We start from the raw sequence: 16,059 nt of genomic DNA, 5'->3' as shown, positions 1-16,059 counted from the left end.
CACCAAATTGAGTTTCAAAGAAATCTTTCAAATAAAATAACTTTATGTGGAGAGTTTAAATTTTTAAGTTACAGATAAAAGGTTATAAAATTTTTATCCCTTAGGTTTGCTTATATCACTTTCAATAGAAAGCCTCCCTAACACACCAAGACTGGGCTAGGTGCTTGATATAGGCACATATAGCATGCTAAACTTTATCTTAGGTTGCCTATATCTCTGCCCAGCTAATAGAATACCTAGAGACATCTTTAAAATTATTACAGTCTCATTAATTAGCAAGAATCTGCTATTTGGTATTCATTTAATAAAAGCTCAAGAAATGTGTGAACAATTATGGATACTTGTATATTTATATAATGAACTTTATGTGTAAGAAACAATTAATTACTGTCATTAGAGATGAATCCCCATACAATGAACTAGGATAAAATTTAGAAAAATCCAACTACAAAGTACTCATATTGTAGCAACAGTGCCTTACTGCTGCAAATTAAAGCATCCTTAAATCTGCTAGCTAGGGCATTTCACAAATTAAACTGACATGTGAATTACATGATATGGGACACACCTCGTGGCTACCATTTCGATGGCATCCTTTTGAAATACATATAATTATAACACAAATGGCTTCTGATGAGGCGTTCCTTCTCCACATCAGGAATTGGAGTGTGAGATTTCAAATGGAAAACGTTCTTCTAGTTATTACAACCTAATAAAGCTAGTAAACAACTAACAAGAAGACAGTAGACAAGATGGAAAATGTAAAGTTAGAAGGCAGAGTGGGAAATGGAAAGGTTCATCACACAGTTCTGAGTTTCAGTAAGGAGCAAGAGGGTCCTGGAGTGCTCATAGTCTGACCATGGAAAACAATTATATGGTATATATGTTGCAAAAAGCTAGATGCAAGGTCTTGGAAAATCTCTACTACAAAGAAATGATATTGCGTAGATCTACTGAATCTCATTTAAAAATTATATAATGTATTCATATATCAAAGTACCATGTTACCTGATTAATACGTACAGTCTTTAGGTTTTATATATCGTAACAAATAAAGTTGAAAAAGATGGAACACTAAGTAAATAGATGGAGTTACACAGAATCTCAGGGTTCCGGCGCAAAGTATGAATGAACAAACATTCATGAGCATATTTTCTTTCAAAGTAACTTTAAAGCTACAAAACCATCTTAAAACAACAACAACAATAATATCTCTAAGGGATGGGGAGGATGCTCAGTAAGTGATTGCCTCTCAAGCTTGAAGCCAGGTGTCTGGCCAGTGGCCCATATCACTTCAGCCTTTGCAGAGTTACCTCAACTAGACAAACTGGCAAGCTCTGGTTCTAAATGAAAGACTCTGTGCCTCAACATATAAGGAGGACTAGAGATGGAAGTTTCTGTCCCACTGGGTCCTGCAGCCTTTCATTCTCAAAGAAACACACAAAGGCTTATGTTAATTAGAAACTGTTTGGTCTATTAGCTCAGGTTTATTATTAACTAGCTCTTACAACTTAAATTAACTCATAATTCTTATCTATGTTTAGCCATGTGACTTGGTACCTTTTCTCAGTAAGACATTCTCCTCTTGTTTCTTCTGTGTCTGCTGGTTTCTGCTCTCTGCCTTTCCTCTTTCCAGAATTCTCTTAGTTTGGTTACCCCATCTATACTTCCTACCTGGCTACTGGCCAATCAGTGTTTTATTAAACCAATACAAGTGACAAATCTTTACAGGGCACAAAGCATTATCCCACAGCAGTAGACAATGACAGAAGACAACACTCGACGACGCCAACTCCACTTCCACCTGCATGAGCACACATGTGACTATATACCCACACACAGGCAAAACAAAACAAACAAACAAAAAACCTTAGGGTCGGGGAAATGCATGTGTGGGATTTGTCTGAAGTTTAGCCAAAATGAAAGTAGGCAGGCTCACAAAGGTCCATGCAATTTCCAGTTGTTCTTTTCCTAATCTACCTGCACAGTGATCCACCACACCATCACACACAACATAAAGCTGACATCATTAAAAGACCAGGAAAGCCTGTGTCAACTGTTATTTCTATTCCAAACTCAGGAATTTCACACTGAGATAGTTAAGGACAAAGCTTTGCTACTTCTAATAGAACCATTTTTTTCCCCAAGGAGAAATGAGAAGAAGCAGCACCACCCTAACTCCCCAGCTCGGTCAGCAGTGCTAGATCAAGTCTCAGGACTCAAAATGGCCAATTTTGAACTTCAGAGACCCACTAGAAGTGGGCTCTGCTCGCAACAGCAACACCAATTTACTTCTATGCAGACCTGCTGACATGCTGGTGCTTTAAGCTCAATGTGTTGGGGCAGCCTCTCTATTCACAAAGAAGATGGATATGCTAGTGTCTGAGATTTACTTTCATAATTTGGTAGAGCAATGAAAGTGAGAGGGTTGTTGGATAAGCCTGACGACAGCTGAGCTAGGAAGGGGTTTCTTAAGCTTTTTTTTTTTTTCATTTTTCTCTCCCCACCAAAATTTTACATTACCCCAGGAATATAGATAAAACTAGGTACACCAATCAAACATTTCCGGAAAAAAAATTAATTTTTTAAAAATCACTTTGATATACATTTATTTTCACCATGTACATAAGAAAGCAAATGTAATTTCATTAAATTAAAGAAAGCGATTGATATGCCTGTTTGACTTTAAAATAAAATTAAATTGGCCGAATGTTTTCTACTGCAGGATGTAAAGCATCTTCAACATTTTTCAAAGTTGATAAGATATTTTGATTTATAATTGCTAATGCTGAGAACACGACTTCACACAAATATGCAGTGCAGAAAGATAAAAATATGTATAGAGTCATTTCAGAAATTGTTGGAAATTCATGGGAGCAGACTTCCAAGTCAAAATTCATTGAACTTTTTAAAAAAAAAATAAAATTCAGGCAAAAACTCACACAGCATTGTTTAAAATAAAATATCCTAGCACTAAGCAATTCAAAGATATACTAATCTGACATTTCCAAGTAAGGAATGATGTTAGGAAAATATTAAAAATGTTTTCTGTAATTGGGCTATTATGTTTCATCAGAAACAGTGAACTCTGTAACACAGAAGACTGCAGCTCATAATTCCTAGTAGTTTTGAACCTGGGCCAAGGTGTTTGGGCAGCACTAGCCGGCACAGCAGGGTAGGGTGGCGAAGTGTACACGCTGTGTACTCAGAACCTAGGTTTCAGTAAAGTCATGATTGTTATTTAAATATTCCATTCAATCCATTTTTAAGAGCTTCAGGAGGTAACATCAAGTAAACTAAAATTTAAAAAGGCACTAAGGAGCCACACTGCCCATCTCATTGGTCACAATGTCACTTTACAACCCCCACTGATCTCCGAGTTGAACATGCAACTTGGTTAATTACCATCCCACTATTAAATTCACTGAGTTGACAGTTTTAAAAAAAAAAGTAGATGTCTGTTGATCACAAACAGGGGAGCTCAGGGCTTCTCTCCACTGCTTTTGTTTCTAACCAGTTACCTTCTCCTCTGACCAATTGACTTTTCTTTGCTGGATCTTCTTCCTTCTGCTTAGAATGTCTTTTACCTAACTTCATTATTTTTCTTCTAAAAGGCTGAACTCTGTAGCCACTTGTTCCAGGAAGTCTTCCCTGGCTTCTACCTTCTTTGTTGTTCCTTACCACCTCATAGATCTTCCTCCCCTCCCCCTCGCCCTCCACGATTCCCTACCCAGACCCTCATTAGTAAGCTTGAGAACAAGCCACCCTGAGCCATCAAACACAAGTCTCTCTTGGTTTAAAGCTGAGATGTTCTTTCATTTCACTAAGAAAGAAAAGAGTCACTCCAGCTACAGCAGTGAGATACCGTAGACACGCGACTGTCCCAATTTCACAGAGAAAAGTATCGGGAAAGCACAGACCTCACTACCGGGAGGCATGCACGTGTCTTGACTGACTACTGTGCTTGTGTATCACTCACAGAGCGTCTTGTGCACAGAAAATGTACGCTGAATGAATGAATTCAACCTACGCTGGCTCATTGATATACTTTTCAGTTCTCTCAAAACCCAGTGACTGGAAAGAAGTAAAAACATCCGCTATTTAAAACTAAAACCCATATGTACAAATACATTAGCTCTGAATTTAATCGAGTAATCAGTAACATAAACTAGTATCCAAAATATAACTGCAATGTTTTCACTGTTTTTTTTTTTTTTTTTTTGGTTTTTCGAGACAGGGTTTCTCTGTGGCTTTGGAGCCTGTCCTGGAACTAGCTCTTGTAGACCAGGCTGGTCTCGAACTCACAGAGATTCACCTGCCTTTGCCTCCCGAGTGCTGGGATTAAAGGCGTGTGCCACCACCGCCCGGCAATGTTTTCACATTTTTAAAAACTCCCATGACAAAGTATTAATTGTAAATTAACAATGGAAACACCAGACTGTTCTAGGCATTCTTTATTTCAATAAGAACAGATAGAAGAATTGCAAATAATCCAAAATGAAGGCAATTCAAACTCATATTTTGAAGTGTATCCGTGTCTTACATTGTGGACGGTCACAACACTGGTACAGAGGTTTTAGCACACTCGTGTCTTGCATTGTGGACGGTCACAACACTGGTACAGAGGTTTTAGCACACTCGCTTTAGAAGCCACTTCTTAATTTGTAAGAAGAGGTTGTAAACAAAGGTAAAAATCGTGATAAGACAAGAATATTCTGAGATGTTTACAAGATTCTTCGTCAATTTTCTAGGTTAAAGATGAGGGCTGATTTGTGATCCTAAAGAAGCTAAACAAGAGGGTAAACCCAAGGAAAAACATATAGTTATCCTCCTGGCTATGGGAAATAGACAAGATTGCCGGGCAAAAAATTGGAATCTTGGGGGTGGGGTGGGATGGGGGTAAGGGGAGATGGGGAGAGAAAAGTGTGAAGGAGAGGATGAGGGGAACTGGGGGGAACGGGATGATTGGGGATAAAGGAAGGTTGGATAGGGGAGCAGAGAAACTCATATCTTAGTTAAGGGAGCCACCTAAGGGTTGGCAAGAGACTTGAACTTGGAGTGGCTACCAGGTGCCCAGGGCAATGTCCCCAGTTAGTGCCTTGGGCACCTGAGGATAGGGAACCTGAAATGAACCTATCCTATAGCCATACTGATGGATGGAGATAGAGACAGAGACCCACACTGGAGCACCGGACTGAGCTCCCAAGGTCCTAATGAGGAGCAGAAGGAGGGAGAACATGAGCAAGGAAGTCAGGACCACGAGGGGTGCACCCACCCACTGAGACAGTGGGGCCGATCTATTGGGAGCTCACCAAGGCCAGCTGGACTGTGACTGAAAAAGCATGGGATAAAACCGGACTCTCTGAACATGGCGGACAATGAGAGCTGAAGAGAGGCCAAGGACAATGGCACTGGGTTTTGATCCTACTTCATGTTCTGGCTTTGTGGGAGCCTAGACAGTTTGGATGTTCACCTTCCTAGACCTGGATGGAGGGGGGAGGACCTTGGACTTTCCACAGGGCAGGGAACCCTGAGTGCTCTTGGGACTGGAGAGGGAGGAGAAGAGGAGTGGGGGGAGGGGGAGAGGGGCGGGAGGAGGGGGAGGGAAATGGGAGGCGGGGAGGAAGCGGAAATTTTTTTTTTTCAATAAAAAAAAAAGGTGAGGGCTGAAAGTTATGGAAAACATAAATAAAAGAAAAATTTAAATTTGAAATTATTAATTTAGAAACCTAGTTCCTTTTTCAAACTCGCTAGAAAAGAAAGGTATAAAAGAATTGGACCTTCATAGCAGGTTAGATGCTTTGCATACATTTTCTCTAATCCCCAAAAACCTACAAAGTACACATCAATCCCATCACTTTATATTTGAATATGCAGACACTTTATAAAAAATAAATCACAAGCTGGGTATGGCAATGCACACCTTTAATCCCAACTCTTGGGAGGCAGAGGCAAGTGGATCTCTGTGAGCTGAAGGCCAGCCTGATCTACAGAGTGAGTAGCAGGACAGCCAGGGCTATGAAGAGGGACCCTGTTTCAAAATAACAACAAAATCAAATCATTTTCTAGTGCCGCACAGCTTTGTACATGGTAGTCCTGCCTGTAAAGTTTGCTTTGTATATAAGTAGCTTTCCACTCACAAGAAAACTCAGACCAGAAATAAAAACTAACTCCAATTTATATATAAAAAGCTTACCTTAAGGAAAGTGAATTTTGATAAGTAATAAATCCTAAAACTCTCTTTCACATTGTCTAATAGCAGCCAAGTAATTAGTCCAATAATTTTGGGATGTAACATAAATATTAAAAGACTACCTTTACTAATCTAATATAGATTTCCTCTGAGATTTACTGCTAAGCATGGTCAATTAAAAAATCCTCTGTGATTCTACAGTCTCTACTTACCTTAGTGTGTATACACAGAGGTGTGTGTGGTGTGCACACATATGCACACATGTGGAGACCAGGTCAACAAGTGATTTCCTCAGTCATTCTCTGCTTTTTTACTGAGACAGGGACTCTCATTGAAATCCAGCACTCACCAATTCGGCCAGGCAGACTGCCCAGAGACCTCTAGAGATCTGCTTGTCTCTACCTACCTAGCGCCGGGCACATGCTGCCCACATAACTTTTTACATTGGTGCTGGGGATCCAAGTTGAGGTCCGAGACACTCACGTTTATACAGCAAGCACATCAGCAAATGAACTACCCACCCACTCCCACCCCAAACTACTTCTCACTTCTTGTTACTTAGGGAGGCGGCTACTCAATTAGGCATTCAGGAGAAGGCCACGAAGAAAAATGATACCAAGTTCCTAACTTGCTAATTATATAACGTTTAGTAGGTTCTTCAAGCTCTGTGCATCAATATTTCGTAAGTAGTTACAAGTCTGACTCACAGTTTACTGCAATGAGGAAATGAGAAGTGTGCACAGATCATTCCACACAGTACTTGGTACACTGCAAGTTCCCAACAGACTTGAAAGGGTGATATATTTGAGACTTCTTTGTTTTATTGGGTATTTAATATCTAGTAAAGGTTTACTCTAATAGCTAGGAGTGGTGGCTTATGTCTGTAATTTCAGCATGCAGGAAGATGAGACAGGAGGATTGCCATGAGTCCAACATCAGACTGAGATATAGATTAACAAACTATTTCAAAAACTAAAAGCAACAACAACAAAAGAGAAAACACTCTCACTGTTCTTACTCTGAGGCCTGATAAAGCCTCAAACTGTCTTCAAATTCGAAAAAATTTTTAGTTTCTTTTTCTGAGACCACCTTTCGGAATCAGGAAAATGTATTAACTGACTTGCAAACAAAATCCATATTTTACAAGAGAATTTAGCACTTTCCTCCACTACATCTTTTACATAAAATGTTGACGTGATTTAAATTGTAAACTTATGCATCAGACTGTAACATGCCTCTATAACTTATCTACAGGAGTAACATTTTCTCCAGTCGAGTCAATTCTAACACTGACCACTAAGGGGAGCTAGAACTCAGGAAAAGATTTACGCAGCATTGACACATTTTCCTACCATCTTACAAAACTTATTTAATCAGCTTTTTACTAAAATAAATTTTAATTAATAAGACTCGTTAGCATACCATACATTTGTTTAGTATCTGTTTCTTTTGATCACACTAAGTTTTCCTCCACTTTAGACGAAGGAATGGCTGAGGAAGACATCTTCTACCAGATTCATAGGCCACTTTAGTTCCAGAGGCATGCTCCATGAATACTTCCTGCTCGACAAGTGGATGAGCCCTTGCCCATGTGTTAATTTCAATGTTTTATATTGTCTAATTATATATATAATTAGACAATATTAAGTAAAGCAAACTTACTAATTTTGGTTTAAAAGCAAGTATTTAATCTCCTAGGTGGTTACGCAGACAAAGCCTATGAGTTCGCTTGGTTAATGCGTGTGTACGGTGGAGTCCCTCTGAAAAGGATCTGAGGAGAGAGCTGACAATTAAAGGGAGTATACTGATAACAAAAGACTGTTTAATACCTATTGATGGATTTCATTCATGGTTTATATGGACTTTAGTTTTGTTAGGTTTTTTTCTAAACATAACTAACACCCACAATGTAACATTAGTGAATTTTAATTTATTTTAAATTAAACAAAGACACCAGAGATGTATTATAAATCCAAAATACTTCTCAATTTAAAGTTTTTTTCAATTTCTTACAGGTGTATATAGGATCTGACTCTAGACTGTGATTGTTGACTCACATTTTTTTTTCCAAGACAGGGTTTCTCTGTGTAGCCCTGGCTGTCCCAGAACTGGCTCTGTAGACCAGGCTGGCCTCGATCTGCTTCTACCTCCTGAGTACTGGGGTTAACCACCACTTCTCAGCTTTAACTCTTTTTAAAATTCTTTCTAAAGCATAAAATCATCTTTCAGACTATCTCACTGTCTACGAAGTACCTAGTTATATAGTTCCCTAACAGACCAGCAGCATCTAAGGCCTTAGAGAAGTTCAAAACTCATTTATGAAAACAGAAGTGGATATGAGTGTGTCAGAAACTAACCCACCAATCACACTGGCACAGGCACACCTCAAAAACAGTGGTTTTATCCAGGTGGTGGTGGTGCACGCCTTTGATCCCAGCATTTGGGAGGCAGAGGCAGGTGGATCTCTGAGTTCAAGGCCAGCCTGGTCTACAGACTGAGTTCCAGAATAGCCAGGGCTATTCAGAGAAACCCTGTTTTGAAAACCCAAACCAATCAAAATCAAAGGGATGATGGAAAATAAGATGATCCACATAAACAAAGTAGGCACTGCCCAAGAGTTCACCTGTGCCGGTATGATGTTCATATATGATCTAACTGCCATTTCCTTCAATGCGGCTAAAGGATGCTACTAATGTAATTCTTCTCTTAACAAGAACTTCAGTGGGACTTTAATGGTTCACTGGTTTAACTGTAACCATTGATTCGCTGACTCCTTCACTAATGCTGCACCGGGAAGCTACTCTGCCATAGTAAGATGATGGCATAGTGGTTCCAGAGGTAAGGAGAATAAAGGGCTCCTGTGTTAGAGTTACTTAACCAACAACCGTCCCTGCTAGTGGTTCATAAAATGGACCTAGACTTTCCAGAGCCTGTGACAAGAGTTAACACACTTGGATGGAGTTAAAACATTTGCACAGGTAAAATAGAAAAAGAAAACAATTCTCAAAATCTATTTTTGACTCTTATTTAAAATCGTCTTGAAAACTGAATCAGAAGTTCTGCCTAATTCTAACCCTTGCCGGTGAGAGCATACAGCACTTGCCCTGTTTTTTTCCAGGTTTAGTTTTACACAACATTCCTTGGCATTGGGTGGTTCATAATTTATGATGGCTGTCCTCATTTAGAATAGTTAAAGTAGAACATTCTTGGGCTGGCAAGATGGTTCAGCAGATAAAGTGTCTGCTGCTCAAGTATGGCCTGTAGTTCTGACCCAGAGCACCCAAGCGAATGCTCACATATAATCCTAGCCCTGGGAAGCGGAGGCAGAGGTTCTGAGCAAGCTGGCTAGTGAGCCCAGCTCAACCTGCGAATTCTAAGTTCAAGTGAGAGACCCTGCCTCAAAAAATATAAGGTTGAGAGGGGTTAAAGACACACAACATCAACCTCTGGCCTCCACACAATGCATGCATGTGTACATGAACCTGAATACACACATGTACCCACACACATGACCACGCATACACACATGGGAACAAAACAACAGTATATCTCATGTAGTAATGGATTAAAAAAATGCTTCAGTCACAATGTATCCCCATTTCTTTCTTAAGCATTAAGAACTTAGCAATTTCACAAGACTTCTAAAGTCTAGTAACTGTGTACCTGATAATGTACACTCAATTGACCTTTTTCTCTTTAATCTTTTAAAAATTAACACATTATAGTGATTAACAGTAGATTAAAACTCATAATTGGTTTTGTGTGTGTGAGCATGTGTGTCTGCATGCATATATGTTTTAGAAACTTTTTCTAATTCTTTTTGAGTGTGTGCATGTGCATTTGTGTCTTAAAGACTCTCTTCTAGTTCTGAGTGCGTGTTTATTGTGGAGTATGTGCAGTGAATAAACACAGGCAAGCACAACCTGTGAATACGCGCATGGAGGGCAGAGGAGGTGTAGAAGTCCCCTCTGTCACTGTCAGCCTGATTTAGCCATGGTCTCTCCCTGAATCTGGAGGTTGTGCTTTTTCATCTATTTCTTCAGCGTGGCTAGCAGCCAGCAAGCCCCAGGGCTCCTCCTGCCTCTGACCCCCAGAGCTGCAGCCACGGGCACACACAGCCTCACCCTTCTTGTTCATGGTGATGGGATCTGAACTCAGGTCCTCACACTTGCACAGTAAGGGCTCTCAACCAGTAGGACATCTTTCCAGCCCCTCACAAAGCAAAATACTGCTATAAGGACAGTTAAGGCAACAAAATACAATCATAAAAAATTTACCTAATAAAATTGTTATTTTCTACCATGGCATCCCCAGTAAGTATTACTGCTGATGTCATCATCTTTACTGAAAGCTGGGGGATTACCCAGCTCCTGTATCTGTTAGCTTCTCTTTCTCTTTCAAGTTATCAAATACCTAGATTTCATTTTTCCTCCAACCCTTGGTATTAGAAATCAGAACCCAGGGTCTCCACACTGAGCAAGAGCTCCAGCACTGAGCCATCCTTAGACCTTGCTTTTCTGCACCATAATCTTAGTAGGTAGCTCAGGTTGGCCCTTTACTTACTATGAAGCCAAGCCTAACTTCAAACTCGGTCCTTCTCCCTCACCTCCCGAGTGCTGGGATGACAGGCATGTACCAACAGGCTTGGCTTCCATTAGACTGCTGCCCTGTTGTGGGCTATAAACACATTTCCATGTAGGCCAGCGAAATGGCTCAGTGTTAGAGGAGCTCTTTGAACCACATCACCAGGGTATATACACGATGATGTATTGACACAATAAAAATTAATTTCTATAGGTATTTCAGGTGAAAATCTTTATCTTAAAAGATAAATGATAAGAATAATTGAACAAAACCTATATGATTTAATTGAATTTTGTGAATTTAACATATTTGGAGAGAAGGAAAGCCAGCCACCCTAATTTTTTGTTCTTTTCTTCCCTGTTCAATCAATCCCTCTCCTGACTGATTTCTAGAAATTTCAGCTATTTCAATAATAGGTAAGTAGGAAAAAATAAGTTTCTGGACTTAAACATATTATATATTAAAAGGTTACAAAAATACATATCCTAATACAGAAAGATAGTCTAATACATACCTTTATTTTGCATTCAATTTAAAGTTTACCATTTTAAGATTTTGTATGTACCTCTGTGGATCTTTAAAATACCTTTTGTAGTCAAATCTAGTAATGTCACATAGTTTTCCTTTTAAAAAAATCTCGAGCCTTTGTGCACATTAGCATATAAGCTAATTTTCAGGAATGTGGAACTACTGTTTCTTAGTCCTAAGGCTGAATAGTAAGAACACCCTTCCTACACAAACGTAAGGCTGCTTTTAACACGCCTCTACCGTTAAACAGTTTAGGTTCAGGCGCGTAGATGAGCCATGAGCAACGGAAGGCCATCCACTGGGAAGTCCTCCATCTGATACGAGCACGAGAGCTTTCGAGTCTAACTTCAAAGTCTAAGTTCGTTTTGTTTTTCCTCCAGTATAATTTATGTTCAAATCCATCCCTACAAAAACACCCAAGCCGCTGACGCACATGAGATGTTAGCGTGCTGGCAGTGCTTCGTATCGGCCGTCAGAGCTCCCCACTGTGTTTGTACCTGGTACCTGAGTTTGCTCCCACACTTCCCAACGCTTTAAACCTAGAAATGGTCCAAGGCACTGCTGGGAAAAGCTTAAGTTTCCTTTTACCACTGGATACAAAGTAAAGTCAAGCACAGAAGAAAGGACCTGACACAAAGGCTGCCATAAGCAGGTCCCATGTAAGCCGTAGGGTTTTGAGGACACCAGCGAGAAGGACAAACACCACCAATAGTAAAGGCGGATATTCACAGACGTCTTCAAGCCTCCCAGCATCTCACAACTCACAAGCTGAGGAGTTCATTCGGAAACTTGCCCTTGATCAGAGGACTTGTAACTGGGACAACTAGGGCTTCAAACCAATCTATCTGTATGTGTGTGCGTGTAACTGGGACAACTAGGGCTTCAAACCAAGTCATCTGTGTGTCCGTGTGTGCGCATGCGCACATGCATGTTCATCCAGAGGCCATCCGGTGCCTGGAGCTAGAGTTATAGGCATTGGTTACCGCACGTGATGTGTGGACCCCACGCCAGTCTTCTGAGAGAACATCAAGTACTTTTAATCAATGAGCCATCTCTCCAGCCCCCAGAAGCCTAGACTTTTAATCATTATTATTGTCACTGCCTATTCTCTCTACTTCTTAGGTAGAAAGCATTTATTTAACACCACTGTATACCTGCTAGCCTCTTGGGATTCCATACTATGAAGGCATTTAGTATATAAGAAATAGCATGTTAGCTGATGAAGAGATAAAAAAGCAAGTGAATGGCTTTGCCCTCAGGCCCACACAGAATACACCATGTATATACAGTTTGTCATTAAAAACTTTTACAGTTTATCAACAATATTTTATAAGCAATTGTTACTGATAAGAACTTCTAAAATCTACAAATTCCCTATTAAGTTTTCAGAAAGCGACATTTCTCCCATCACAAACTGCTCATGCAGTGGGGTAAAAAAGCGTGGATTCTGTCACTAACTTACATTCTCAATGACAAATGTCCACTCTTTGTCTTCAAATTCTTCTGCATGAGGATCCTGCAACAAAAGCAAATTTCGAGAAGTGAAAAACACTCTCACTAGGCCAGTTGATACAATCAAGAAAACACAAGTAAGCTTGTTTGTTGCTTTACTAACATTTTAAACGGAAGGAGCAAAATAACCTCTTTAAAGAAATCTGAGCTGGGCGGTGGTGGTGCACGCCTTTAATCCCAGCACTCGGGAGGCAGAGGCAGGCGGATCTCTGTGAGTTCGAGGCCAGCCTGGTCTACAAGAGCTAGTTCCAGGACAGGCTCCAAAGCTACAGAGAAACCCTGTCTCGAAAAACCAAAAAAAGAAAGAAAGAAAGAAAGAAAGAAAGAAAGAAAGAAAGAAAGAAAGAAAGAAAGAAAGAAAGAAAGAAAGAAATCTGAGTAATTTCTCTAAAACAATCATATTTTATATTAAGAAATTCTTTTCCTTTTGTGGATACATCTCTCCCAGTGCTTCATCTATGACAAGACAAAGACACATGACCACAGACAGACAACTTGTGAGTCAACAAGTATTTCAGTGACTAAATGCTCACACAAAGTTCTTCTACAACTTTCAGTATTTGAAACTAAAAGCGCCCCTTGAGACACTGTGTTCTGACACAGAGATTATGCGAACCCCTGGAATTTCTAAGTATTCCAAGGGATTTCATAATCAGACACAACAGCCAGTCAACATGAGCTGTTGACAATCCTCTTCCCACTTCTCCTCTTAGCACCTGAGGAATCTAGAGATGAGGGATCCTGCCACCACAGGCAGCGCTGTTTCGTACGTGAGGCACACTTTTGTGGGCATCTAGCTGACAAATACTAAAAAGTACCCTAGCAATTGCAGAAGTCACCTATGGATTCATGCATACTTGCTCTGTATTTAAAGACACAGTCCACTCTCTCCTGGGAATAAGTGTATTATAAACGAAATCAAAGTCCTCACTGGAGATGAGAAAACAACACATAGAAATGAACAAGGAAAGCATCATGAGAAAATACCCAGACGCAGCAGAAGTGTGTATGGTTTTCACACATAGGAGAAGTAAAGGCAACAGAGTGCATAGAGAACAAAGCAGAACATGAATCCTCTGCTTCCTGGCAGCCAGGGATGCAAGTGAGCAAGGCTCCTGCCCCAGGTCCTCCCTGCCACAACATACAACGTCTCCTTCAAGTTGCTTCTGTTAGAGTATTTTCTCACAGCAAAAGGAAAGGTAACTAAGACACGGGGCAAGAAAAATAGCAATATTGTAACTTTTAAGCTGTAAATTCTTGATACAGGAACTGGCATTCCTTCAAATCCACTTCAAAGTGATCAAAATTTTACAAGAAAAAATAATTCAATAACTTTAAAAAGAGAAAGTAGTGGGCTCATAATATGTTTATATTCGATATATTCAAGTTCAAGCCTAGTGAGGGGTAGATATACACAGTACGATGGTATTTCAGTAGAGCAGACTGTCTTAAGACACATCCACATGGAGATGGACGCTGGCGTCTCCGTACAGGGTCTCAGGCGCCACCTGCTCCTCACTGGGAAGAATCTTGTTCATCATAATTATAATCTTCTGTTGCTATGGTCACAGTTGAGTTTCCATCCTGGCTATCTCAAGGTAAAGGGGGCTACAACAGTATTTCAGTTCATTTACCTTTCACCCACAGATTAATCTTCAGGCCAAACTCTAACCATGTTAGCATGACTCAAATTTTCAAATTTCCTTCAGTCCCTTACAACACATGTGATATGTAGCACAAATAATAAAAACCCAGAGACAGATATTAGGGTTCAACCTGAAGATCAGAAAAGCAAAGCAGACAGCCACTAAAGAGCTCTTCCCTCTATGAAATCTTCAGACTGAACGAGAGCGAGTTCCTGTCTCATCCCGCCTTATATTCCTCTCTAGTGCTGGAATTAAAGGTGTGCACCACCACCACACCCAGCCTCTGTGGCTAACTAGTGTGGCTGTTGGGATTAAAGGTGTGTGCCACCACTGCCGGGCCTGTATGTCTGACTAGTGTGGCTGTTTTGCATTCTGATCTCCAGGCAAGCTTTAGTTATTAAAATATAAATGAAATATCACTACAGTGATAATCCCAGACTTCAACAGGCCTAGGGGCACATGTCTGTATGCCCAGCTCCAGTGACTGTAAAGACTGGAAGGGCTCTTTATATTGTATTAGGACACAAACAGTACTACTCGGAGACTAACATGACAACGCCGAGGACAGCCATCCTACCATCGTCCTGCCTGTTGGTTTTCATCTTTATTGTTTTTTTACAAATGTAGCACAATTGGTATCAGCGACACAGAAGCATTGAACACTCGCTGTGTCCAGTTAATGTGGGACTTATGAGACAGGTACTCTTTTCATTACCACATCACTGAGCAGAAGACAGCAATGGTACAAATGTGAACGCTACACTGGCGTTCCAGATCACCTGACTTTACCCACTTGTTGACTCAGTTTAACCACTGAGCCTTCAGCCCCAAGAAACATGCATGGCACACAGCACCCTCTAAGAATATTGGATAAATTAATTAATTTATCCATCGATAAACAAATATTTAACAGTGCCTTCATATAGTGATATACTTCACTGTTTAAAGCAAATAAAACATTTTGAGACGCAGATGAAGTAGTATACCTAAAACAATTTTTAAAGAATGAAAATATTCATTAAGGCAAAGAAATAATCTGATAGGAAACTTCAGTAAGTGATGTGAAAGCAGCAACAACAATATTCATTTCTCAGGCACTTTAAAGTGGATGTGTACAGAATTATTTTATAACGGACCAGACAAAACATCTGTAATTAATCAAGCCTTCTTTATTTACCTCCGACTGTTGTCAACTTTCTGACCTCTTCCCTTCTGAAACTCTAATACGGTTTTAATTTTTTTACTAGCCATATCTATTTTCAATTTAGTTGAAATTTCAAAACCAGGCATTAATCTAAAGAAATCAACTTCTGGTTAAATTACAGAGGTGAAACACACTGATAACTTTCTTAAAAGTATTTCTTGAGTACTTCTCAGGGAGATGCCTCGGCAGTTGAAAGCACTACTTGATCTTCCAAGGGACCCAGGTTCGAATCCTAACAGCCATGAGGCAGGTCAGAATCATCTGTAGCTTAAGGTCCAGAGGATCCAACACCCTCTTCTGTCCTCAGCACCAGCCACACTAACGGTGCAGACATACATGCAGGCAAACACCACATCTATAAGGTTTTTTTTTTTTTTTTTAAATTTAGGGGT

General features: G+C 40.0%; 1 protein-coding gene across 10 annotated transcripts in view; it reads right to left on the bottom strand.

Annotated features, from left to right (window-relative positions):
* The window catches only part of Ehbp1 (EH domain binding protein 1), a 271,901-nt gene that overhangs the window by 208,523 nt on the left and 47,319 nt on the right, over positions 1-16,059 (bottom strand). For all 10 annotated transcript variants that reach the window (XM_057771152.1, XM_057771151.1, XM_057771154.1 and 7 more), the window contains exon 5: positions 12,768-12,821. In XM_057771152.1, coding sequence (XP_057627135.1) covers positions 12,768-12,821 — 54 coding nt within the window. The remainder of the gene's footprint in view (positions 1-12,767; positions 12,822-16,059) is intronic.

The sequence above is a fragment of the Chionomys nivalis genome, chromosome 6 (assembly GCF_950005125.1).
Source record: "Chionomys nivalis chromosome 6, mChiNiv1.1, whole genome shotgun sequence".
Taxonomy (NCBI): Eukaryota; Metazoa; Chordata; class Mammalia; order Rodentia; family Cricetidae; genus Chionomys; species Chionomys nivalis.
Note: the sequence above shows the minus strand (reverse complement) of the source record. Positions and strands in the feature narration are given on the sequence as shown.